Source organism: Balaenoptera physalus (genome assembly GCF_965194825.1).
Source record: "Balaenoptera physalus genome assembly, chromosome: 12".
Taxonomy (NCBI): Eukaryota; Metazoa; Chordata; class Mammalia; order Artiodactyla; family Balaenopteridae; genus Balaenoptera; species Balaenoptera physalus.
In genome coordinates, this window is record NC_138897.1 from 97,177,957 (window position 1) to 97,205,273 (window position 27,317).

The window sequence follows — 27,317 nt, forward strand, 5'->3', positions numbered from 1 at the left end:
GGGGGGCAGGAGGGTCCCGCGTGGGCGTGGGAGCGGCGGGGAGACCGGTTCCCGGTTCCCTCACGGTTCTCTTCTCCCGCAGCCGTCGGGTCCTGCCACCCCCCGCAGGGCGCACAAAACTGGCCGTGAGGATGGCCACCAGGGTCCGGACGGCTGCCGTCTGGGTGAGTCGGGGGTTTTTCTCTCGTTTCTGAAAAGCGCCCTGAACACCGACGTGTGCTCATCCATCTTTTCCAGGGTCGGAGCTTGCGTGGGGCTTCCAAGCCACTGCACCTCCTTTAGATGACGTTGGGCCGTCCAGAAGTGCTTCTTGTTGTCAGACTGTTACTTTACTCTTTCTTTCAGTCTCTTTTCTGCCAATTCTGTACCTTGAGCCTTGAGTTAAACGAGGGGTCATCATCCATTTTCTAATTTCTTCGACAAATATTTTCTTAGTTTTTTCTTTCCGTGTCTAAGATTTTGGGGCCTCATTTGGGAAGTTATGCATTTGCCCCTTTGGTTATTCAACAGTTTTGTTTATTGTCTTTTGTTTGCTGGACCCTGGGGCAGGTGCTAAAGGTGCGAAGATAGGTCGTTCCTGCTTTGGAAGAGCCATGGTCTGGTGGGAATTGTGGGCAAGAAAATGTATGAGCACAGTGACACGTTAGGGGTCCTCCGAGAGCCGGCCGTGGAAGTGTATGGAGACACACAGCACAGGGCCAGTTTTGGAAGTAAGGACACCCCAAGAAATGCTTCAGGGATTAATAAGGGAGTCTTAAACTGAGATTTGAAAGGTGAATGAGGTGAACAAGGGACTGAAGGTCAGCCTAGGGAAAGGAAGCAACGTGCAAATTTGAGAGGCTTGAAGTGATGTAGTATGTTGGTGACCTTGGAACACTTTACAGTTGCTGAAATGTAGAGTTTATGGTTTTGTAGGTGATGGTGGTGGTGGAGTGTGTATTAAGAAATGAGGCCAGAGCCATAGGCAGAGATTGGATCGTAGAGGCCTTTGAGGATCACATTAAAAACTTGGATTTGGGGACTTCCCTGGTGGTCCAGTGGTTGGGACTCGGTGCTTTCACTGCCATGGCCCCGGGTTCAATCCCTGGTCGGGGAAGTAAAATCCCGCAAGCTGCACGGCATGGCCAAAAAAAAAAAAAAAGAAGAAAAAAAAAAACACTTGGATTTTATCCTCTAGGGAGAAAGACGGTAGGGTCAGAAGCAACTGGACTTGGTAACTAGTTGGGTGCTGGTGGTGAGCAAGCCAGAAGAGGCAGGCATAACTGCTGGAGGTCTGCTCTGTGGACCTGGGTTGGGAGTGGTACCATTCCCTGAGTCAGGGAAGACCATCAGAGTTGTTATGGAGGGCTGGTGGACATTTCCTTTAGATATGGTGGGACCCTGCGGGTGCTGGTGGGCAGGTGGGTAGGCACCTGTCTCGAGAGAAAGGTCTGGACAGGTATCACTGAGTAGGTATAGCCAGATTAGCTCAAGGAGCACATGTTTCCTGGGAAGAGCACTGAGGGCAGTGGTCAGGGGATGGACAAGGGAAGGTGGTGGAGGAGGGGCTGAAGGTTGAGCAGCCCCATAGAAATGAGAGAAATGGAGAGACTTGTGTTTCAGAGTCAAAGAAAAAGAAACCTCAAAAATGGTTGCCATGTGAGATGCCCCAGGGAGGTCAAGTACTGTTATGTCACAGAAGTTCAAATCGGACTTGGTGGTGATGGTAGTGGTGGGTTTCGCTGTGATATTTCCAGAGCAGAGTGTGAGTGTGGGTGTTTGTTGGGCAGGAGAGGAAGGAGTGGGGTAGAGGGAGCAGCGGTTGGTTGCAGAAATGGGAATGAGGCAGGGAGACAGCCATGTGGACTGAATCAGTGTGCCCTGTGGTTGTGGGAAGAGAGTGGTAGCTTGAGGAGAATCCAGTAAGATTCCTTGGTACAAAATCAGTCTAAAAGTCAGTACGTTTCCTGTTTATAAATTGTATCTGTTTAGAAGTTATAATGAGGGAAATTAGCCTATTTGCAATGGCAGTAAAACAGGTGAAAGTACTATAAACCTGAGCAATGCAGAGGACTTGTATAAAGAAAACTTTACAACTTCAGTAATACTAGTTAACATTTCTACAGTGTCTACTCTCCCTAGCCCTGGGTCTCAGCACTTCACAGATACAAACTGATCCTCCCAGCAGCCTCATAGGAAGGTAGGACTCTTAGCCCCATTTAAAGACAAGGAAAGGTGACAAAGAGAGGCAGGCGGTCTGCCAGGATCACTCAGCAGAAGACAGAATTCAAACCCAGGGGCTCACGCTCTCTCCTCTGCGTTCTTTTATTTATTTATTTATAATTTATTTTTGGCTGCGTTGGGTCTTTGTTGCTGCACACGGACTTTCTCTAGTTGTGGTGAGGGGGGGCTACTCTTTGTTGTGGTGCACGGGCTCTAGGCGCGTGGGCTTCAGTAGTTGTGGCACGTGGGCCCAGTAGTTGTGGCTCACGGGCTCTAGAGCTCAGGCTCAGTACTTGCGGCACATGGGCTTAGTTGCTCCGCGGCATGTGGCATCTTCCCGGCCCAGGGCTGGAACCCGTGTCCCCTGCATTGACAGGCAGATTCTTAACCACTGAGTCACCAGGGAAGCCCTCCCTGCTCTGAGTTCTTAACAGGACAGCATACACCCTCTTGGGCGGAAGAGTGAACTGATAGATGCAAATCCCAGGCTTTGGTCTTTGAAGTGTTCATCATGTTTTCAGTCTCCAGGTATTTATTGAGCACCCACTATGTGCCAGGCCCCCTTCCAGGTCCAGGCATGTGGTGGTGAACGAGACTGACAGGATCCATGCTTTGGGGAGTTTGTACTCTGGTGGAGGAAGGCAGATGCCATGTAAATGATGGAGAAACTACTTACAAGTGAACAGGAAACGTCGTTGTCGTGTTGTACATGGAATTAATATTGGTTGATGTGAAAGATTGGGTGTTTGGGGAAGGTCCCATGGAGGAGGTGACGTTTGCAGGTCTGAGTTACCAGAGTAGCCGGCCTTGGGAAGAGCAGGTGCATGAACATGCAGGGTGGGAACAGCCATCGCCAAGGCCCCGAGGTGGGGGAGGGTCCGTGCCTTTGTAGCAGGGAAGGAAGGCCTGTGTGGCCCGGGTTGGCGGGGAGGGGAGGGGAGCAGACAGACACGGAGGGGGCCAGAGGCCCGATCAGGCTGGGAAGCTGCTGTGTTAGGAAAGGGGGTTGGGCTCTTCAGAGACCCTCTGGCTGCTCAGTGGAGAATGGGCGACTGCAGGGGCGCAGACGAGAGGCGGAGGAGGTGTTGCCTGGAGCAGTGGAAACGGAGAGACTAGACAGAATTGGGGGTGTTTGGAAGGTGAGTCCTCTTTTCTGACAGCCAGCTTGTGCTTTTCACCTAGTCCGTGGTCACTGTTTAGATTTTGTGTAAGTAGTCCTGTACTTCTTACCATTCCAGCCCAGCGTGAATGCTCAGCGCTCACGGTGCGTGGGGTTCTGAGCTGCGTCTGCTGTAGGTATTCATCAGTGCCTCTTCTTGGGACCAGGTTACACTGCTGGTTTGTGCAGAGTCAGGATTTGAACCTGGATGGGATGGCCCTACACCTGCTTCCCTAGCCAGTGTACTCTACTGCCTCAGGGTGTAGCCTGAGAATTTCTCAAGAGACAGAGATTCTAGACTCCTGGGCCCTAATAGTAGTTATTGTTTACCCACAATAGGTCACTTATCAGCTGCTCCTTGGACTCAGGAGCAGTTAAGTCCCTTGCCGTGCCCTGGACGCAGTGGGTGTGTGTGGCCCAGTCCCTGGGGAATGATAGGATGTGGATGACCCCACTCAGGGGTGCGCTGAAAGCGGAAAGGATATCATATGCAAGACATTTTAAAACTGTGCAACACAGGAGTCCCTTTCCCGTGGCCGGTGACATCCTCGACCCATATTCTGGGTGTCCCCTCCTGGGTATCCAGAGTGATACCTCGTAATTAGAAGGCTGTAGATGAGTGTGAATTCAGAACAGAGGGAGGTGGTCCTCGGCGGTGACGTAGCACTGAGGCCTGTGAGCCCCTAAGTCTCTGTTTCTTTCCTTGGAGGATGCTGGGCACTTACTGGCAGGTTTTGTTTTTTCAGTTTGGCTACTTTCTGCTGTTGACACTTCCCTCCCTTAAATGTGTCATTACAAATTCACTTCAGGGAGTCTGCATTCCTAGGGGCTTGGAAAGATTTTCCGTGTCCTCCTCTCATGTAGGAGTTGACTTATTTTAAACCAGGGAACCTTGTTTCCCTTTTTCTCCGGCGTTGGGCAGGGCCTCTGCTCCCATGGACCACCGCCAAACACCGTCACCACGGTCACCACCACGACATGCTAATAGCATAGTTTGCAGTGCAGTGAGTTGGGGCTTCAAGACTGACGCGAGGGGGTGTGGGAGAGAGAAGGGAATTCTGCCTGACGGGGCCTTTCAGAGGAAGGTTGGCCAGCGCTCCCGTGCATATCAGGCTGAATGTCTTCAGCTGCGCCCAGACTGACCCTCTTGGCGAATTAAAGGTTAAAATGATAATTCCCAGGTTTTTTTTTATATGTAAATTTTTATTTATTTATTTTTGGCTGCGTTGGGTCTTCGTTGCTGTGCGTGGGCTTTCTCTAGTTGTGGCGAGCGGGGGCTACTCTTTGTTGCGGTGTGCGGGCTTCTCACTGCGGTGGCTTCTCTTGTTGCGGAGCACGGGCTCTAGGCACGCGGGCTTCAGTAGTTGTGGCTCGCGGGCTCAGTAGTTGTGGTGCACGGGCTTAGTTGCTCTGTGGCATGTGGGATACTCCCGGACCAGGGATTGAACCCGTGTCCCCTGCACTGGCAGGCGGATTCTTAACCACGGCACCACCAAGGAAGCCCCGATAATTTCCTGTTAAAATGTGGCAGTGTTCATGAATTACTCTTTCAAAACTAACAATCCTCATGCACCCTTGTTTATATATTCCAGGTACCTGTTAGGCACTGAGGATACACGGGTCAAAGGCAGCCCTGGGAGTTGAGAGAGGGGACAGAGGGCAGGCCAGGTGGCCACGGGATTCGCGCTGGGGCAGAGGGAAGCCCAGGAAGTGACCTTGGCAGCTGCTCTCAAAGGACCTGTGGAATTAGCCGTGCGAAGGCGAGGGAGAAGGAGGCTGCGGGCAGAGGCAGCCCCTGTGCGCTGCCAGCAGTGGGCGGGGAGTGGCCGGCCGCCATCAGGCCTCTGGAGCCGGCTCAGCGCTCAGCTGTCGGGCTAGGTGGCGGCCAGGTAATGCGGCGGCCTGTCACCCGCTTGGCTGTCTTTGAGCAGGCTGCTCACCCCTTCCAGACAAGCTGAAAACTACATTCTCCTTGTGACTCGAGGCTTTGATGATTGTGGAGTCACCTTATGTCCAGGAATCCTTTTTTTGTCTTAAAGTCTGTTTTATATTTTTATAGGTGTAGGAGCCTCCTTTTGGTTAATTGCTTGTCATATATTTTTCTTTAGCTTTTTTTTTTTTTTTCTTCAGCTTTTGACTTTTTTGTATCTTTATCTTTTAGATGTGTCTTTTTTAAAATGCATCATTTTTTAAAATCAGTCTGTCAATCTTTGTACTTAACTTAGACACTGTCCGTTATGATTAACGTAATTACTGTTATATTTGAGTTTAAATCTACCATCTTACTGTGTTTTTTCTATACTGTGTTTGCTGTACCTGATCTGTTTTTTTTTTTTTTTTTTCTCTTGGCTCTTTTTTGACTGATAATTTTTTTTTTTTTTTAATTTTTAAAAAATATTTATTTATTTATTTATGGCTGTGTTGGGTCTTCGTTTCTGTGCGAGGGCTCTCTCCAGTTGCGGCAAGCGGGGACCACTCTTCATTGCGGTGCGCGGGCTTCTCACTATCGCGGTCTCTCTTGTTGCGGAGCACAGGCTCCAGACGCGCAGGCTCAGTAATTGTGGCTCACGGGCCCAGTTGCTCCGTGGCATGTGGGATCTTCCCGGACCAGGGCTCGAACCCGTGCCCCCTGCATTGGCAGGCAGATTCTCAACCACTGCGCCACCAGGGAAGCCCTTGACTGATAATTTTTATTCTTTTTCCTTCTGTAGAGATGTTTGGGCATTATACACATTATTTATGCTGTAAAGTTTTTTTAATTTAAGTTTTTATTTTGACATAATTTTAGATCTTAAAAAAGTTGCAGGAATAATACAAAAGTTCTTCTATACCTTCATCCAGATTCCTCAGTTAGTAATATTTTACTGCACTTGCTTTATCATTTTCTCTCTCACTCTCTGTTCCCAGCTCCTCTCCTCTTTCTCTCTCCTCATACATACACATTTTTTTTTCTTAACTGAAACTAATTTGCAGACATGATGTTCCTTTACCCCTAAATACTGCAGTACATCTCACAAACAAGAACAGTTTTTTACATAACCACTGAATCAGAAAATTGACATCAATACAATGCTGTTATTTCATTTACAGGTCTTATTGCGATTTTGCCAATTGTTTCTTTGTAGAAATTTTGGAAATACTGTCCTTTATGGGGAAAGAGTAACTTGAATCATGTGTTGCGATGGGCTATGCTGGCTCTTTCGTCTAACCTGGAGCAGTTCCTCAGTCTTTTTTGTCATGACGTGTTTCTGGAGTCCAGGGCATCCTGTGGAGTATCCCTCAGTGTGGGGTTGTTTGCTCCTCCTCCTGATGTGTTTCAGAAGTGATGCATTCTTTCCTGCGTCACATCAGGGGCACTCGTGGCTGCTGATGTGAACTTGCCTCACTTGGTGAAGGTGGTGTCTGTGTTCCCTCCCCTGTAGTCACTCTCTCTTCCCTTTGTAAGTCAGTATCTGTTGGGAGATACTGGGATGAAATAAATACCTTTTAGTCCTCAAACTTTCACCCACTCACTTAGCCTGCATGGGTGATTCTTGTGTGCGTTTTTATTATGCTAGTTGACAAATGAGTTTTATCTAATTTCATTATTCTTTCTACGTTCATTAGATACCTGCCTGCTGTCAGAAAGCTGTGCCCCACCCCCCATTTTAAAATTTGCTCTGTTGTTTCCTTTTAGACTCTAGTGCAGCTTATGATAGACCTTCTCAGTCTGTGTGTCACTGCTCTCCTCTCTTGCCCATCTGTCTCTCCATACTACTTTCTAGATAATTTCTTCCGGTTAGTCCTTTCGTTTACTAATTCTTCCTAACCTGCTATTAAAGAGACTTCAGTTGATGTGTTTTTATCATTCCTATAAATTCTTTCTAGTTCTTTTTCAAATGTGCTTGCTAAGTTATTTGTCCAAGTCCTTGCCAAGTCATAAGGCTTGCCTTTCTCTCCTTGAATATAATATTTGATTTATAACCAGTGTCCATCAATTGCACTGTCTGTTGGCTACAAGGTTTTCTTTCTGTTGTTTGTTGATTTTCATTGGTTCTTGTTCATGTTGTCTTGTTTTCTGAAAGCTTTATTTTCTTGTGTGGTGGTCACTGTTCTCGAAAAATTCTTCAAAGGAAAAATTTAAGGCGTAGGATAAAGGTACCTTACTCCAAAATACTCTGAAGTATTTTGAAGCAGGTTCAGTTCTCACGTTATTTCATCCGTACATCACTAGGTATTAAAAGACATACATTTTCTAATATAATTATAATACCACTATTACACCTAACAGAATAATTCCTTGGTATCATGGAATTATTCCATGTTCAGATTTCATTTTCCTTTTTAACGTTGGCAAGTTCAAATCAAAATCCAAACAAGGTACACACTTCTTACTGTTACATACTTTAAGTCTCTTTTAATCCAGAGTAACCCATCCTTCTTTCTTTTTTTTCCCCCATTGACTTTTTAAAGATGCTGGGCCATTTGTCCTTTAGAATGTCCTTCATTTTAGATTTATCTCTGTTTCCTTGTGGTCACATTTAACATGTTTCCTGTCACCAGTATTTCTGGTAAACTGAAATTTATCTTTAGAGACTTTAGATTCATTTATTAATGTTTTTGGCAAGAATACTTGATAGTGCTTTGTCTTGTCACCTCAGGAGGCACGTATGTCTGGTTGACTCGCTCTAGGTGATGCAAAGATCGATTGGCGGGGTCAGGGGTGACGGTGTGGTATTGTTGTTGTGAAGTTTCCCATCAGCCTTTTCTAACGGTTTCATCAATTATGACCTTCCCCTCAGCCAGTTATTTCACAGCATCTACAAAGTGGTGACTTTCTAACTCTATCATTCTTTCCATTTTTGTAGTAGGAATTTTCTGAAAGAATTTACAGAATGCTTCTCTAAAAAAGAACATTTCTTCATCAACAGAACCGTTTGGTTACCCAGAGACACGATTTGTATAGGGATGGCAGATCCATGCTTAACTCTTTCCCTTTAATTGCCAGTTTTCACTAAGGAGATGATGCCCTAGTTACATCCATTGGTGACAGCAGTGAGTTTTTCATTTGATTTTTTTTTCTTTTTGTTAATTTGAGTATGATTAAGAAACTCGTAAATCTTAATACTGTTCACAGTTAGTTTCAATCAGTTGCAGTCAGTATTCTTTTAGAGGGTTTCATTGTCCCAGCCTTAGCCAAAGGGAGCCTTTCAGCTTGGCTCTGAGGCTTTTTGGAAAGACTCTGTTAGTCTTAGCTGGCTTCCTGGCTTCCTCGCTTTTGGGCCCAAGAAGGTATTCTCCGCTCATTTGCGTATTTCCCGTCCCAGATCTGGAATCAACCTTTTCTCCAGGAGCCTGTGTCTTTTCGTAGGGAGTGTGCTCAGGGACCACTGTTGATACTGGAATGTCATTACTTCTGGGCTGTTTCAGTAGGCAGACCTAGGGATCTTTGGAAAGGAAAAAAATTATGATTCATTTTGATATTTCCAATTCAAATTACAGAGTTTAAAAGATTTATTTTTTTGAAATTACTCTTTTTTGGGTGGAAGTAACCCAGTTGTTCACTAAGAGATGAATGGATAAACAAAATGGGGTGTGGGTGTGTATGTGTATATTCAGTCTTAAAAAGAAATGAATTCTGACACATGCCTACAACATGGCTGAACCTTGAGGACATTGTTTTCAGTGAAATAAGCCAGTCACAAAAGGACAAATACTGTAAGATTCTACTTACGTGAGGTTCTGTTACTGAACCAGGTTTGTTCGCCCAACACGCAGCAAGCCAAACGCTGAGGCGCTGCAGTTTGTAGCAGAGAAAGAGTTTGTTCACGAGACAGCCAAGTGAGGAGATGGGAGAACAAATGTCAGATCTGTCTCCTCGCAGGTGAGGGACTTGAGATATTCACGGGATAAAGAAGTAGGGAAGTCTTAGGTGTGGGGAAGTGATTGGAAGTAGGGAAAAGGTGAGGTAATCTGTGTTCTGTGCAGGCGTATCGGGGTACATGCTTCTTTGTGGGATACGTGTTCAAAAATGTAGACACTTAGCATGATCCGAGGGTGGAGGTTTTGGCCCTCTGACATCAGGCGGTCATTCATCAGACGTGTGCAGGCCCGGTTTTTAGGGTCAGCGGTCCCAACCGGTCTTGGCTGCCTTGCACTGGACAAGAGCTGACTCTAGGTTTCTGGAAAACCGCTTAAGTGCCCATTGATATAGTGACCCATACGTCAGAGGTGTTACCTCTAGGGGACAGTTAGTAATTCAGGCAAGCTTAGTCACTGAGGGCGGGTTCAGGTGGGGGGTTTAACAAGCTGCCCCTTGGCTGCTGCTCTGTAAGACGAGCTCGAGAATTTCTGTTAGTCGCCACTGTTTGTTAACCCTGTGGAGCATGGTTTCAGTTCCTAGAGTAGTCAAGAGCATAGAAAGTGTGGTCCACGCTGGTTGTCAGGGAGCCGTGGTAGGAGGAGAATGGGAAGTTACTGCTCAGAGGATACAGAGTTTCAGTTTTGCAAGATGAAGAGTTCTGGAGATGAATGTGACCTGCTGGGAATGGTTACACAGCACTGTGAAGGTACTGAATTCCAATGAACTGTACACTTGAAAATGGTTAAGATGCTAAGTTTATGTTATGTATTTTATGTTTTCACAAGTAAAAATCTTCTAAGAAGATGAGCCGTGACTCTTAGCTCACCCAATACCAGAAGATGACCTCCAGTTGGAGCGTAGACTTCAAGAGCAAAAGCTATAAAATTCCTGGGAGAAATCATAGGGGAAAATATTCATGACCTTCTCTTAGGCTAAAGTTCTTAGAAAGCTCTTTTATAGGTTGTGCTTTTCGAGATAGAAATTGGGCCACGTCAAGATAAAAACTTTTGAACTTCAAAGTTACCATTCAGAAAATGAAAACACAAGTCCCAGACCGGGACTTTAAGTATTTAAAGTCCAGGAGATAGTATTTGCAAATCATGTACCTGATAACAAGGGTATATCCAGAATATATGAAGAATGCTTACAACTCAGTAGGAAGACAGACAACCCAATTTAAAACATGGGCAAAGGATTTGAACAGACACTTCACCAAAGAAGATGTATAGATGGCAAGTAAGCACCGGAAAAGATGTTTAACATCATGAGTCACTAGGGAAATAAGATTAATATCATAATGAAGTCCCACTTTATACCCAATGGCTATAACCAAAAAGGCAGACAGTAAGTGTTGACAAGGATGTAGAGAAATTGGAACCACTGTAGACTGCTGGTGGGAATAAAGTGGTACAGTCGCTTTGTAAAGGTTTTGGCAGTTTCTTTAAAAGGTTAAATATAAACTTACTGTACAGTGCAGCAGTTTTACTTCTAGGAATTTACCCAAGATAAAGGAAGGCATGTTCACACAAAGACTTGTATAGTAGCTCAAAACTAAAAAGAATCTAAATGTGGATTAAGTGGTGAACGTATGGACAAAATGGAACACTATTCAGCAATAAAGGAGCAAACCTCTGGTGTGTGCTGTAACAAGAATAAACCTCCAAAGTATTGTGCTGAGCGGAAGAAGCCAGACGCAGTACCTCGTGTGGTCCCAGTCGTGTGAAATGTCCGGAACAGGCAGATCTGTGCACAGGAGCAGAGCAGTGGTTGTCTGGGCGTCGGGGGTGAGCGTGGGCCTCGGCTCCGGAGGAATGTCTGAGGCAGTAGGAACGCTGTAAACCTGCATGAGCGGACTGTTGCAAAACTTTCAATTTATTAAAAATCATTGAAGTTAAAAAAAATTACTCTTTATATAGAAGCATTATTGAGGTATAATTTATATACCATAAAATTTACCGTTTTAAGGTGTGCCTTCAGTCATTTTTAGTATTCACAGAGTTGCCTAAATATCACCGTATCCAATTTCAGAACATTATCATTACTTCCAGAAGAAACCCTGTCCCCATTCACAAGCCACTCTCCATCCCCTCCTTCCCCTATCCCCTTACAGCCATTTAATCTACTTGGTGTGTTCAAGAATTTCCCTATCCTAGACATTTGTGTAAACAGAATCATGTCAGAGGTGGCCCTGTGTATCTGGCTTCTTTCATTTAGCGTAGTGTTTTCAAGGTAGCTTTGTGTTGGTCTCAGCCTGGCAGGAATGACGCTGTGACGCAGAGCGCCTGGGGCGGGGCTCGCCGGGACCCGTGCTGCTTGTGGCAGCCCCACAGACGCTTCCCTGACTGGAGCCAGCGTCATGGCTGGGCCAGCCCTTGTGGTTCTTACTGTGACTGCAAGGCGCATCTCCTCAGCAACCGTCGGGAACTCTGAAAACTTAAGGTTTATTACTCACAGACCCTGCGGGGTACGTGGCACACGGGGGGCCACACAGCAGAGAGAGGGATTGGACGAGACTGTGGACCTGGGGTTCTGCCTTTACTGGGGTCAAGGGGGGTTGAGGTTCTGCCTTTATTATTGGGGTCAAGGGGGGGTTGCAGGTTCATTATTTATTGGTGAATTTAAAATAAGGCTGAGAATTCAGGCACTGGAAGGGAAGAGCGGGGTCACTCCAGTGAGCAGTTACCTAGGTCACCCAGGGCTTTCTGGGAGGGGAACGTCAGGTGGGGCGGCCTGACTCCTTATCCCGCCGTGTGGCTGGCAGTGCGCTTATCTAAGACGGATGTCTTTGAAGTGGCGCCTCAGAAATCAGAAGCTTTCAGTACGATCAGGCACTTGCATTACAGTCAAAAGAAGCTAATTGTCAGGTACCTATAGTACAAAGGTTCATAATGTAGTAGCATTTTTTGGTGCTTCATTCCTTCTTATGGCTAAATAACGTGCCTTTGTATGTATAGATCACATATGGTTTATCCCTTCATCCGTTGACGGGTATTTGGCTATTAGGAATCAGGCTGTTAGAGCCATTTGTGTGCAAGCGTTTCTGTGATGGAGGCTTTTAATTCTGTTGAGCGGATACCTAGGAATGGGATCGCCGGGTAATACAGTAATTCTGGGTTTAACACTGAGGAACTGCCAAGCTGGGTCCAAAGTGGCTGCTCCATTTTACATTCCCACCAGCTGTGCGTGAGGGTTAAAAACTTTATTCTTGCAACTTTTTGTCATGTGTTAGATATCTTGGTTCTTAAAAAGAGTGATATAACTGTCATGTCCTATAGCATACATAAGACGGTTTTAAAACAACAATTTGTTACCATTAACAAGGGTACTAAATGAGGTTCAGTCTGTCTTTGTAGCCCATTTTATCCAAAGAATACACAGTTAAATACCGCATGTTAAGTCAGTTGGTAAAATGGTTGTCCGTTGTAGTTTTGTTTCCAATTGTATAAATAAATGTATTTGTTGACATTTATTTTCAGTGTTAGGGATTGCCCTCCCTCCTCTTTTAGATCATGTGAAATATTTACATGATTCAAAGTAGAAAGTACGTAGTGTCATTCAGACAAGCCTCCATCCCTCCTGCTCTGTTCCTTCCCTCCCTCCCCTGGAGGGAACCATTTTTACAGTTTCTAGTTCATTCTCTCAGTGATTCTTTTGGAAATATAAGCAAACACACATACATACATATCTGACCTGACTCAATGCTAAGCCTTGTCAGGAAGCCTTATTTCTGCCTCTAGCCCTGTGTTTCCTAGAGTTCAGCATGCCTTGTATCCTAACATGTTTCTCTCAGTTTTACCCCTTGTATTTTGTTGTTATAATAGCTTCTGGAATGAGCATCCTCTGGACCCTTCCCCCTGACTGCCGAGTGCCTTTCTCTCTTCCCTTTTCTCTCCTTCCCCTCTCATTCTCAGAATCTCCTTTCTCTTGTCCCTCTCTTTGCCTGAATCTTTTTTTTCTCACTTGTGCTGATAAATTTGGGCTCCATTTCCAGCAGCTTTCCCTCGCAGTGAAGACCCGTCCTTGTAGAAGGGACGGTTTGCCCATTATTTCTCAGACCTTTGTGTTCCTAGGTGGCCACAGCACTGTTAGGTCACTTAGCGACTTTGGGAACGTCTTTTTTAGTCACCTGCACCTCTGAGCCTGAGAGGCTCAGATTCCCCTCGGGAGGTGCTCTCCTGTCGGGGGTGACTTTGGAGATCGGCAGCATGTGGCCCCCGGTCCCCCGCCCCAGTTCTGCAGTTAGGTCACATCTGCCTGGATCCTAGCTTTGTGAGGAGCCCTGTCACCTGGGTCCATTTGTCTGTCTGTGGACATCTCTGGGCTTCTTCTCTTGCTATTCTGGTAGGCCTCTTTTGTTTTTATTGGGAGATTAAAAGACTACACTGTTCCCCTGATCTCATCCTACTCTCAATGTTTAACAACAAAAATAAGACTCAGTGAGAGAGACGAAGTGAATTGTTCATGGACATCCAGATATTGAGAGAAGAAGCTCTACTGAAACAGACTGTTTCGTCCACAGCCTATTTCTCGTGTACATCGCCTCCAGCAGGGTCGTTCCCTCCTTACCATCTGGCATCATGTTCTTCTTGAGTGTCTGCCCGAAGTTGTTTAAATCTCTGGGTGGTTGCTGCACTTCCAGGGTTCCTGGGGGCCTGTGCAGAGTCTTGGCGGTGGGGGGTGGCTGTGGTCGTGTGCTGGGTTCCCCATTTCCGTTTCCTCTCACTTGTGCCCCCCCCCCCCAGCCGCACTGACCACAGTCTGCAGAGCCCCCAGCCCAGCCTGGGTGAGCGCGTTCACCAGCAAAGGAGACCAAGGTCGGGGCCCAGAGGAAAAGTGCTCGCAAAAGTGAGCTTGCTCTTGGGTCTGCAGGTCCCACCTCTCCAGGAGCGAGACAGCACGCACGATGGCATCAGAAAGCTCCAAGGGGAGGGATCCATCCTGGGTCAAGAGACCCCTGACCAGAGGCCTCTCCCTGGAGGACCCCGGCAGAGGCACAAGAGTCCCGGGACGGAGCAGGTCCTAGAGTGGCTGTTTATTTCCCAGGAGAAGCCGAAAGCGAAGAAGACCTGGGTGAGTTACTGCTTTGTTCATTTCCACTTCTTTTCTTTATTTCTTTTTCATTTTTTTGGAGGGAGAGGGATGGAGGTCCTCAGGTGGGAGGTCGTGTAAGGTCCCTGAGGTCCCTGTTTCCTGGTTTCCCCAGACTCAGTTTTCAGCTCCTTTTCCACGCCCCCCCCCCAAATTTTTTAATGGATATTGTTCTGTTTATATGTGTTTACAAACTGTGTATTGTTTCTGGTGTGAATGCATTTTTAATTTATGTTGGTGGCGTGTACACATGTGTATCCTGCTGTATTGCTTATATTTTTCATTAAGCACCGTCCTCTTGTACGGCCATCAGCAGTGTCTGGGTGTCCACTTGCCTCATGTTCTCTGCCAGCTCTTAATTACTGTTGTTCTTTTTATTTGAGCCATTCTGGTATGGTGGTGTTTCTGTATGGGCTTACTTTGCATTTCCTGCTAGCATGCTTTTTGGACATTTTGTTACCTTTTGTGGGTGTTTTCTGTCTGTTTCTTATTGACTGAAAGGAGTTATTTATTTTCTGGAAGCTTGTTAGAAATGCTGAGTTTCAGGCCGCACCTCAGTCCTGTTATATCAAGACTTCATCTTAACAAGATTCAGTGATTCATGCACATTGAAGTTTAAAGCAAACTTGATACCAAATCCATACTCAGGTTTTACCTGGGGTGCTTCTCTTACCTCCAGTATTTTGTTATGATGGTTTTCAAACGCAGGGCAAAGTCGAAAGGATTTTGCAGTGAACATCTGTATACTCATCACCTTGAATTTACCTTTAACATTTTACTGTACTTGCTTTATCACATGATCCGTCTTTCCATCCCTCTGCATCTCTTACCCCATCTTATTTTTGCTGTATTTCTTAATATATTTTAGACATCAGCATGCTTCCCTCTAAATACTTCTGTATGCACAGCATTAACTGTTGTTCAGTATTTGTTTACAAGCTGGGTTTTTTTTCCTGTCTTGCCTTTTCATTCTGTTAATTAATGCTGCCTTTTGATGAACAGCTATTTCTAATTTTAACTTAATTTAGTTTATAAATTTTTTCTTTTATTACTGGTGTTTTTTGTGTCCAGTCTAAGAACTTTTTTGTTATCCAAAGCTCATGAAGACAGTTTTCATTGTTCACATTTACCTTTCACATGTAGATTCACAATACATCTAGAATTAATATTTATGTTTAGTGTGAGTAGGAGTCAAGCTCTATTTTTTTCATCAAGTTGCCTAATTGCCCCAGTGCCACTGAAGTGATTGACCCTCTACCTATGGCTCTGCGGTGCCACCTTGTCATATATCAGGCGTCCATAAATATAGTTTGGTTTCACAACTCTTTATTCTGTTCCATTGGCCTACTTTTCTATCCTTATGCCAATTTCACGCTATCTTGATTTATAATAAGTCTTGATATCTGGATGCTTCCAGTTTTGGGTGATTATGAATGCTATCAACATTCACATGTGGGTTTTTGTGTGGACATGAGTTTTCAGATCAGTTGGGTAAATACCTAGGAGCATGATTGCTGGATTGTATGGCGATTCTATGTTTAGCTTTTTAAGAGACTGTCTTCCAGAGTGCCTTGCAGTTTTGCATTCCCACTTGCAGTGAATGAGCGTCCCTGTTCCTCATCCTGACCAGTTCTGGGTATTGTCAGGTTGTTAAAAATTTTGCCATTCTAATAGATGTGAGGTGATATTTTACTGTGGTTTTAAGTTGCATTTCCCTAATGGCTAGCTAGTGTTATTGAGTATATTTCTATATGTGTTTTATTCTTTCTGTATCTTTGGTGAAGTATCTGTTTTCTTGTCATTGATTTTTTTTTAATTTAATATTTAAAAAAATTTTTTATTGGAGTATAGTTGATTTACAATGTTGTGTTAGTATCAGGTGTACAGCAAAGTGAATCAGTTATACATATATCTACTCTTTTTAATTTAATTTTTTTTTTAAGATTTTTTTTTGATGTGGACCATTTTTTTTCAAGTCTGTTGAATTTGTTACAATATTGCTTCTGTTTTATGTTTTGGTTTTTTTTTTTTTTTGGCCCTAGGCATGTGGGATCTTAGCTCCCCAACCGGGGATTGAACCCGCACCCCCTGCATTAGAAGGTGAAGTCTTAACCACTGGACCCCCAGGGAAGTCCCTCCATTCTTTTTTAGATTCTTTTCACATATAGGCCACTACAGAGTATTAAGTAGAGTTCCCTGTGCAGTAGGTTCTTATTAGTTATCTATTTTATATATACTAGTGTGTATATGTCAATCCCAATCTCCCAGTTTATCCTTCCTCCCATCCCCTGGTACCATAAGTTTGTTTTCTACATCTGTGACTCTGTCTCTGTTTTGTAGATAAGTTCATTACTACCATTTTTTTAGATTCCACATATAAGCAATATCATATGACATTTGTCTTTCTTGCTTCACTGAGTATGACAATCTCTGGGTCCATCCATGTTGCTGCAAATGGCATTATTTTGTTCTTTTTTATGGCTGAGTAATATTCCATTGTATATATGTACCGCATCATTAAAAAAAAATTTTTTTTATTCTTTAACTTATTTATTTTGTCTTGAGAGGGCAGAAGCCAAACTTACTGAGTTTGATGGGCATGACATTAAGATATTACATACGGCTCTTCAGGATTTGGGGCTACAAAATCATGCTTTCTCATTCTTTTTTTTTTTAATATCTTTATTGAAGTATAATTGCTTTACAATGTTGTGTTAGTTTCTGCTGTATAACAAAGTGAATCAGCTATATGTATACATATATCCCCATATCCCCTCCCTCTTGAGCCTCCCTCCCACCCTCCCTATCCCACCCCTCTAGGTGGTCACAAAGCACCGAGCTGATCTCCCTGTGCTATGTAGCAGCTTCCCACTAGCCATCCATTTTACATTTGGTAGTGTATATATGTCAATGCTACTCTCTCACTTCATCCCAGCTTCCCCTTACCCCCGCTGTGTCCTCAAGTCCGTTCTCTGTCTGCGTCTTTATTCCTGCCCTGCCACTAGGTTCATCGATACCATTTTTTAAGATTCCATATATGTGTGTTAGCATGCGGTATTTGTTTTTCTCTTTCTGACTTACTTAACTCTGTATAACAGTCTCTAGGTCCATCCACCTCACTGCAAATAACTCAATTTGTTCCTTTTTATGGCCAAGTAATATTCCATTGTATATATGTGCCACATCTTCTTTATCCATTCATCTGTCAGTAGACATTTAGGTTGCTTCCATGTCCTGGCTATTGTAAGTAGTGCTGTAGTGAACACTGTGGTACATATGTCTTTTTGAATTATGGTTTTCTCAGGGTATATGCCCAGTAGTGGGATTGCTGGGTCATATGGTAGTTCTGTTTTTAGTTTTTTAAGGAACCTCCATACTGTTCTCCATAGTGGCTGTATCAATTTACATTCCTACCAACAGTGCAGGAGGGTTCCCTTTTCTCCACACCCTCTTGAGCATTTATTGTTTGTAGATTTTTTGATGATGGCCATTCTGACCAGTGTGAGGTGATACGTCATTGTGGTTTTGATTTGCATTTCTCTAATGATTAGTGATGTTGAGTATCTTTTCATGTGTTTGATGGCAATCTGTATGTCTTCTTTGGAGAAATGTCTGTTTAGGTCTTCTGCCCATTTTTGGATTGGGTTGTTTGTTTTTTTGATATTGAGCTGCATGAGCTGCTTGTATATTTTGGAGACTAATCCTTTGTCAGTTGCTTTGTTTGCAGATATTTTCTCCCATTCTGAGGGTTGTCTTTTGGTCTTGTTTATGGTTTCCTTTGCTGTGCAAAAGCTTTTAAGTTTCATTAGGTTCCATTTGTTTATTTTTGTTCTTATTTCCATTACTCTAGGAGGTGGGTCAAAAAGGATCTTGCTGTGATTTATGTCATAGAGGTACCACACCTTCTTTATCCATTCCTCTGTTGATGGACACATAGGTTGCTTCCATGTCCTGGCTATTGTAAATAGTGCTGCAGTGAACATTAGGGTGCGTGTATCTTTTCAAATTGTGGTTTTCTCTGGGTATATGCCTAGGAGTGGGATTGCTGGGTCATATGGTAGTTCTATTTTTAGTTTTTTAAGGAACCTCCATACTGTTCTCCATAGTGGTTGTACCAATTTCCATTCCCACCAACAGTGTAGGAGGGTTCCCTTTTCTCCACATCTTCTCCAGCATTTATTGTTTATAGATTTTTTGATGATGGCCATTCTGTGACTGGTGGGAGGTGATACCTCATTGCAGTTTTGATTTGTATTCTCTAGTAATTAGTGATGTTGAGCATCTTTTCATGTGCTTTTTGGCCATCTGTTGTCATGGATTTTTAAGAATTCTGTGTTATTCTAGATTTAAATCCTTTATAAGAAAAGTGATTTTCAGATATTTTCTCCCAGTCTCTGGTTTGTGTTTTCATTTCCATGACACCAACTTTCACAGAGCAAAATGTTTTAATTTTGATAAAGTTTATTTTCTGAATTTTAATTTTTTAAAATGGGTTGTGCTTTTGGTGTCATATCTAAAATTTCATTGCCCAAACAAAAGTGCACAAATTAAAAATTTTTTTTCTCTGGAATTTGTAAAGTTTTAGCTTTCACATTTAAGTCTGTGATCCATTTTTAGTTAATTTTTGTATAGAGTGTGGGGTATGTGTTGAGGTTCATTTTTTATGTGTATGGATGTGCAAGGGTTCCAGCACCATTTATTGAAAAGGTGATCCTTTCTCCATTGAATTGCTTTTGTGTGTTTATGAAAAAAAGAATTTTTTTTTTCAAGAGACAGTGTTTATGTGGGTCTATTTCTAGGCTCTCTTTTGTGTTCCGTTGATTTTTGTGTCTAATCTTTTACCGGTATCATGCTATCTTGCTTTTATAGGAAGTCTTAAAGTGGGCTAGTGGGAGTGCTGCACCTTTGTTCTTCAGAATTGTTTTGGCTGTTCTAGTTTTTTGCCTTTCCGTATTAATTATAGAAGAGCTTGTGGATAGCTACAAAAAAACTTGTTAGGACTTTGACTGGAATTACAGTGAATCCATGAGTCAAATTAGGGAAAATTTACATCTTAACAATACTGAATTTTCCAATCCATGAACACCCTATATTGTTCCATGTTTTAGATCTTTGATTTTTTAAACCACTGTTTGTATTTTGGAGCATACGTATTTCTGCACACATATTTTCTTTTATCATCTTAACCATTTTAAGTGACAATTCAGTGGTATTAAATACATTCATAACACTGGCAATCATAACCACCATATCTGTCTCCACAATGCTCTTCCTCTTGAAAAACTGAAGCTCTATACCATTAAACAATAACTCCCCCCCCCCATAACCCCTGGCAAGCACCATTCTACTTTCCGTCTCTATGATTTTGACTACGCTAGTTACCTCATATAAGTGGAGTCATACAGTAATTGTCTTTTTGTGACTGGCTTATCTCCCTTGACATAATGTTCACAAGGTTCATCCTTGTTATAGCATACTGCAGAACTTTCTTCCTTTTTAAAGCTGAATAATAATTTGTTGTATGTATATACTTCATTTTGCTTATCCATTCATCCATCCATGGACACTTGGATTGCTTTCACGTTTTAGCTACTGTGAATATTAATGCTGCTGTGAACATGGATGTAGAAATATCTCTTTCAGACCCTGCTTTCACTTCCTTTGGGGATATACCCAGAGATGAAATTGCTGGACCATATGGTAATAATAATTTTTAATTTTTTGAGGAGCCACCAAACTGTTTTTCACAGCAGCTACACCATGTTGTATCCCCACCAGCAGTGTACAAGCATTCCAGTTATTCCACATCCTTGCCAACCCTTGTTATTTTCATGGTTTTTGATAGCCATCCTAATGAGTGTGAGCGGACTCTCATAGGTTTTTTTTAAAAAAATTAATTAATTAATTAATTTGGCTGTGTTGGGTCTTCGCTGCTGCATGGGCTTTCTCTAGTTGTGACGAGCTGGGGCCACTCCTCGTTTCAGTGCATGGGCGTCTCACTGTGGTGGCCTCTCTCGTTGCAGAGCATGGGCTCTAGGCGTGCGGGCTTCAGTAATTGTGGCACACGGGCTCAGTAGTTGTGGTTCCTGGGCTCTAGAGCACAGGCTCAGTAGTTGTGGTGCACAGGCTTAGTTGCTCCGTGGCATGTGGGATCTTCCTGACCCAGGGCTCGAACCTGTGTCCCCTGCATTGGCAGGTGGATTCTTAACCACTGCGCCACCAGGGAAGTCCCTCATTGTAGTTTTGATTTGCATTTTTGTTATGATGAGTGATGTTCAGCATCTTCATGTGCTTATTGGCCATTTGTATATCTTCTTTGGGGAAATGTCTATTCAAATCCTTTGATTACTTTTGAATAGGTTGTTTTTTGTTGTTGAGTTTTAGTTCTTTATATATTCTAGATATTAATCCCTTATAAGATATATGACTTGCAGATATTTCCTCCCATTTTGGGAGTTGCCTTTTTACTATGTTGATGTTGTGTTTTGACACAAAAAATTTTTTAATTTTCATGAAGTCCAATTGGTTGGTTTTTTCTTTTGTTGCTTGTACCTTTTGTGTCATTTTCAAGAAATCATTGCCAAATCTAACATTGTGAAGCTTTTGCCCTATGTTTTCTTCTAAGGGTTTATATAGTTTTAGGTCTTACATTTAGGTCTTTGATCCATTCTGAGTTAATTTTTATATAATGTTAGATGAGGGTCCAACTTCATTTTTTTCATGTGGATATCCAGTTTTCCCAGTAGTATTTGTTGGAAAGACTTTCCCCATAAATGGTCTTGGAACCATTGTCAAAAATCATTTGACCATATATGCAGGGGTTTATTTCTGGACTCTGTTCTATTCCATTGTCACCTTTATGCCAATACCACATTGTTTTGATTAATGTAGCTTTGTAGTAAGTTTTTTAAAAAAATATTTATTTATTTATTTGGCTGCATTGGATCTTAGTTGTGGCATGCAGGATCTTCGTTGTGACATACAGGATCTTTTTGTTGTGGCATGCAGTCTTCTCCAGTTGCGGTGTACAGGCTTCTCTCTAGTTGTGGTGCGTGGGCTCCAGAGTGTGCAGGCTCAGTAGTTGTGGTGTGCTGGCCTTGTTGCCCTGCAGCATGTGGGATCTTAGTTCCCTGACCAGGGATTGAACCCGCATCCCCTGCATTGGAAGGAGTATTCTTAACCACTGCACCGCCAGGGAAGTCCCGTGTAGTAAGTTTTGAAATCAGGAAGTATGAGTCCTCCAGCTTTGTTCTTTTTCAAGATTGTTTTGGCTATTCAGGGTCCCTTGAGCTTCCATATGCATTTTAGGGTGGGTTTTTCTATTTTTGCAAAAAACATCATTGGAATTTTATTAGCAATTGCATTGAATATGTAGATCACTTTGGGTAGTGTTAACATTTTAATATTAAGGAACATAGGGTATGTTTCTATTTATTTATGTGCTCTTTAATTTCTTTCAGCAAGATTTTCAGTTTTCATTCTACAAGTCATTTGTCTCCTAGGTTCAGTTATTACTTTTTGATGATTCTATAAATGGAATCATTTTCATAATTTGTTTTTCAGATTGATCATTGTTAGTGTATAGAAATGCACCTGATTTTGGTGTGTGACTTTGTATCCTGTTATTTGCTGAATTCATTTGTTCTAACTAGGTTTTGTGTGTGTGTGTGTGTGTGTGTGTGTGTGTGTGTGTGTGTGTGTGGAATCTTTAAGATTTTCTATGTAATATAGGAAGATATTGTCCATGAACAGAGATAATTTTACTCCTTTTCTAATTTAGATGCGTTTTATTTCTTTTTCTTGTCCAATGGCTTTGGCAAGAACTTGAAGCACCATGTTGAATAGAAGTGGAGAAAGAAGGCATTCCTTTTTTTAAAAAAAAAATTTATTTATTTATTTGGCTGCATTGGGTCTTAGTTGCAGCACGCGGGATCTTTCATTGTGGCGCGCAGGCTTCTCTCTAGTTGTGGTGCGTGGACTCTAGAGTGCATGGGCTTAGTTGCCTTGTGGCATGCGGGATCTTAGTTCCCTGAACAGGGATTGAACCCATGTCTCCTGCATTGGAAGGCAGATTCTTAACCACTGGACCACCAGGGAAGTCTAGAAAGCAGGCATTCTTGCCTCATTCCTGATCTTAGAAGAAAAGCTTTTAGTCTTTCATCACTGAGTATGATGTTCACTGTGGGTTTTTAAGATGTGGGTTTTATTATGTTGAGGTACTTTGCTTCTATTTCTACTTTGTTGAGTGTTTTTATCATGAAAGAGTGTTGAATTTTGTCACATGCTTCAATTGAGATAATCTGCATTGAGATAATCATTTTTTTAACTTCATTCTGTTAGTGTGATGTATTGCATTGAGCAATTTTCAAATGTTGAACCATCCTTGCATTCCAAGAATAAATCCCATTGGTCATGGTGTATGATCTTTTTAATAAGCTGCTGAATTTGATTTGCTATTATTTTGAAGATTTTTGCATGTATGTTCATGAGGAATATTAGTTTGTAGTTTTCTTACAGTGGCTTTGTCTGGATTTGGTATCAGAGCCTTAGGAAGTGTTCCCTCCTCTTTAGGTTTTTGGAAAAGCTTGAGAAAGATTGATGTTATTACTTCTTTAAATATTTGTTAAAATTCACCAGTGAAGCCTGGGCTTTTCTTCTTTGGGGGGAGATTTTTGATTACAGACCCAATCTCCTTACTAGTTATAGATCTATTCATATTTCCTATTTCTTTGTGATTTGATCTTGATAGAAACACAAATGGAATTCATTCCTTTCAACTAAGTTATCCAATTTGCTGGCATACAGTTGTTTATAGTACTTTCCAATAATCATTTTTATTTTTGTAGAATCAGTACTAATTTCCCCACTTTCATTCTTGATTTTAGTAATTCTAGTCTTCTCTTTTTTTCCCCTCAGTCTAGCTACCTGAAGGTTTATCAAATTTTGTTGATCTTTTCAAAGAACTAAGCTCTGGTTTCACTGATTTTTTTTTCCTATTGTTTTTCTAGTTTCTATTTTATTTGTATTCTAATCTTATTTCCTTCTTTTTGCTACCTTTGTGTTTAATTTGTTCTTTTTCTGTTTCCTTAAGTTTTAAAGTTAGATTATTGATTTGAGATGTTTCTTGTTTTAAATACGTGTTTTTAACTGTAAAATTTCCCCTTAACACTGCTTTTACTGCATCCCAACAACTTTATGCTGTGTTTTGTTTTCATTCATGTCTAAGTATTTACTAATTTCCCTTTTGATTTGTTTGATCCATTGGTTGTTTAAGACCATATTGTTTAATTCCCACAAATTTGTGAATTTTCCTTTTTTTCTGCTGCTTTTAGTGATTTTTAACTTCATCCTGTGTGGTCAGAGAAGATACTTTGTATGATATTTATCTTTTAAATCTATTGAGATTTAATTTGTGGCCTAACATATGGTCTGTCCTGGAAAATGTCTCATGTGTACTTGAGAAGAATGTGTATTTTGTTCTTAGGTAGAATATTCTGTATATGTCTGTTAGAGTTAGTTTATTTAAATTCTGTTTCCTTACTTATTTTCTTTCTGATTGTTCTATCCATTATTGGGAGTGGGATATTGAAGTTTCCAACTATTATTATAAAACTATTTCTCCCTTCAATTATGTCAGTTTTTGTTTCATATATTTTGATGATCTGTTATTAGGTGTAACTGTTTATAATTGTCTATCTTCTAGCTGTACTGAAACTTTAATAATATGTAATTTCCTTCTTTGTCTCTTATAACCTTTTTGATTTGTCTGATGTTAGTATAGCCACCCCTGCTCTACTTCGGTTACTACTTGCATGGAATATCTTTATCCATCTTTTCACTTTTGATCTGTTTGTGTCTTTGGATCTAAAGTGAGTTTCTTATAGACAGCATATTTGAGTCATGTTTCTTAATCCATTTTGCCAAACTGTCTTTTCACTGGAGAGTTTTACTGATATACACTTATAGTAATTACTCATAAGGAGGGATTTATTTCTGTCATTTTGCTATTTTCTATATATCTTATTGCTTTTTGGTCCTTCAGTTCCTGCAGTCACTGTCTTTTGTGATTAGTTGAATTTTTGTAGTGAAATGTCTAAATTCCTTTCTCATTTGCTTTTTGTGTAAGTTTTATAACTATTTTCTTTGTGGTTGTCATGGGATTACATTTAACTTCCTAAAGTTATAGCATTCTGATTTGAATTTATACCAGCTTAACTTCAATAACATACAAACACTATGCTCCTTTACAGCTCTGTCCCACCCCTTTTGATTGCTGACGTCACAGAATTACATCTTTATACATTGTGTGCCCCGAAATGTAAACTAATAATTATTTCAAATGCATTTGTCTCTTATAATTATGTAGAGAATGAAATGTAGAGGCACAAATATACTACCATTATAATTGCCCAGATATTTACCTTTATTCAGATCTTTATTTCTTCAAACAGCTTCAAGATATTGTCTAGTGTTCTTTAATTTCACGTGCATGACTCCCTTGAGCATCTCTTGCCAAGCAGGTCTAGTGGTAGCAAACTACCTTTTGTTCTTCTGGGAATGTCTTCATTTCTACCTCACTTATTTATTTATTTATTTATTTATTTATTTATTTTTGGCTGCATTGGGTCTTCGTTGATACATGTGGGCTTTCTCTAGTTGTGGCGAGTGGGGGCTACTCTTCATTGCAGTGCCCATGCTTCTCATTGCAGTGGCTTCTCTTGTTGCAGGGCATGGGTTCTAGAGCACAGGCTCAGTAGTTGTGGCCCACGGGCTTAGTTGCTCTACGGCATGTGGGATCTTCCCGGGCCAGGGCTCGATCCTGTGCCCCCTGCATTGGCAGGCGGATTCTTAACCACGGCGCCACCAGGGAAGCCCTCTACCTCACTTTTGAAGCACAGTTTTGTCAGATACAGGATTCTTGGCTGGTAGTTTTTTTTTCTTTTAGCTCGTTGAATATATGGGTTTATTGCCTTTTGGTCTCCAAAGGTTCTGGTGAGAAATCTACTTATAATCTTACTGAGGAGCCCTCGTAGGAAACAAGTCATTGCTTTCTTGATGCTTTCAAGGTTCTCTTTGTCTATTGAAAATTTGAGCATGTGTGTTTCTTTGAGTTCATCGTTTTTGGAGTTTGTTCAGATTCTTGGATGTTTATATTCATGGCTTCATCAAATTTGGAATTTCATTTTCAAACTTGGTGTCCATTTTTGAAAATCTTAGCCATTCTAGATGTGTAATGGTGTCTCACTGTTTTAATTTGCAATTCCCTAATGATATATGGTGTTGAGCATCTTTTCATATGCTGATTTACCATCTGTGTATCTTCATGTTCAGATCTGTCGCCCCACAACGTGGCTGCTCCTTACAGCTGTTGCCTTTTTTATTTAACGAAATTTTAACGTCTTCTCTTCAGTGGTAGCTCCTGGTGCATTCAAGCAGCATTGCTTGCTTCCCCCTTTGTGCCCATGTTCTCTGCATGTTCTTTTGTCATAGCATCTTTGACTGCCTGTTACATTTTTATGGGTTTAATCTTTGCTGTTCTCTGCAATGCTGAACACTTCTGTCTTTCATCCATTTTATATTACTTGCACCTAGTTGAATACCTGGCACATGGTGTTCTTATATGTTGCATGAGAGGTTGACTGATTTAATGTATATTGATGGGATATTTTCAGTAAACGTTTGCTTTTCTCCCAAAGTAGAATGTAAATAATGGACACCCTTAGCAGCCTTTTGTTTACTACAAACTCAGTAAAATGATTTGCAATTCAATGGGGATATGCTGTTTCAGGGACCATTGTCATTCATGGATGTGTTTGTGGACTTTACCTGGGAGGAGTGGCAGCTGCTGGACCCAGCTCAGAAGCACCTGTACAGGAGTGTGATGTTGGAGAACTATAGCAACCTGGTGTCCCTGGGTAAGTACCACTTCCCTGAAAGGAGTGTGTGTCATCTCCAGGCTCCCCTTGTTAGTTGCTGAAAGCTGGGGCACTTTTGTAAAATGCTTGGTGATTTCGGGCTTATATTTAGAGGCCAGATTTTCTTATTCCCCCTTTGGCATCAGAATCTGCTGGTTGAATGGTGTTTACTTTGCCAAAGTGCAAAAGGGCAGCTTCATCACGCTGCCTCTAAACCGAGTCTTCCCCATTCTGCTGAATCCCTGGGTCCTAGGCAGTTTTGGGCCAGGTTGTCTGTGATTTTCTATTCACAGGGTATCAACACACCAAACCGAATATCATTTTCCAGTTGGAACAAGAAGAGCTGTGGATGATGCAAATTCCAAGTGAGGGCCATCCGGGTGAGTGGTCAGGACATTTAGATCTTTTCCTTCTTACTCAGAATTGGTGTGAGTTCTGACATGATGTTCCCTTCGTGTTTGTACTTTTGGGTCATTTGTAACCATTGTCTCTTAGTTAATCTCCTCTGTGGCATTCTCAGCTTCCTTCTTACTTTCCCGTGGTGTTAGACTCATTTCATTATGAAATTAAGCAAGCTTTTCCTCTTTACCTCTTTTCATGTGACTTTCACACCCCTTCTACTTTTTTTCTATTTTTAAAAAATTACTTCCATTCATATTCAACAACCACAGTTCCGATTTCCTTCTCCTTGAAACCTATGTGTTAGGAGATTCTACCCTTTCTGCTTCTCCTTCCTAATGGCTTTGTCATCACTGTTCTTTCTGAGTGTATTCCTGCATCATTTGATAATATCAGTTCTCTTGCCTGAAGCCTTTCCCCCACGCCTTACTCAAGTGAACCCCATGGAACCCACTCTCGCACTGCACGACACAGTGCTTATTCTCCTCATGCTTTACTGCCCTCGCATGCTCTTTCCTCTGAGTGCAAAGGGGTCTTTCCTATATTCCCCACTTTCCTCGTATGTTATAAGTTTTAAAAGACTTCCACTCTGAAGATTTAAGCTTTTTCTTTCTGTATTGGTGACTGACAGCCCCATCCCTCTTTAATCTGGCCTTTGGTACTGGGTTTGATTGGTCCACAGGGCATCTTCCCTGCATGGGCCACTCCCTTG

At 42.1% G+C, this 27,317-nt stretch overlaps 1 protein-coding gene across 4 annotated transcripts in view; it reads left to right on the forward strand.

Annotated features, from left to right (window-relative positions):
• Nucleotides 1-27,317, forward strand: part of ZNF268 (zinc finger protein 268) — a 47,672-nt gene that overhangs the window by 10,506 nt on the left and 9,849 nt on the right. For 3 of the 4 annotated variants that reach the window (XM_082417685.1, XM_082417684.1, XM_082417683.1), the window contains exons 2-5: nucleotides 83-164; nucleotides 14,073-14,273; nucleotides 26,080-26,206; nucleotides 26,500-26,586. In XM_082417685.1, the coding sequence (XP_082273811.1) occupies nucleotides 132-164; nucleotides 14,073-14,273; nucleotides 26,080-26,206; nucleotides 26,500-26,586 (448 nt within the window). In that variant the 5' untranslated portion in view covers nucleotides 83-131. The remainder of the gene's footprint in view (nucleotides 1-82; nucleotides 165-14,072; nucleotides 14,274-26,079; nucleotides 26,207-26,499; nucleotides 26,587-27,317) is intronic. The other variant, XM_082417686.1, reaches the window with a different exon arrangement.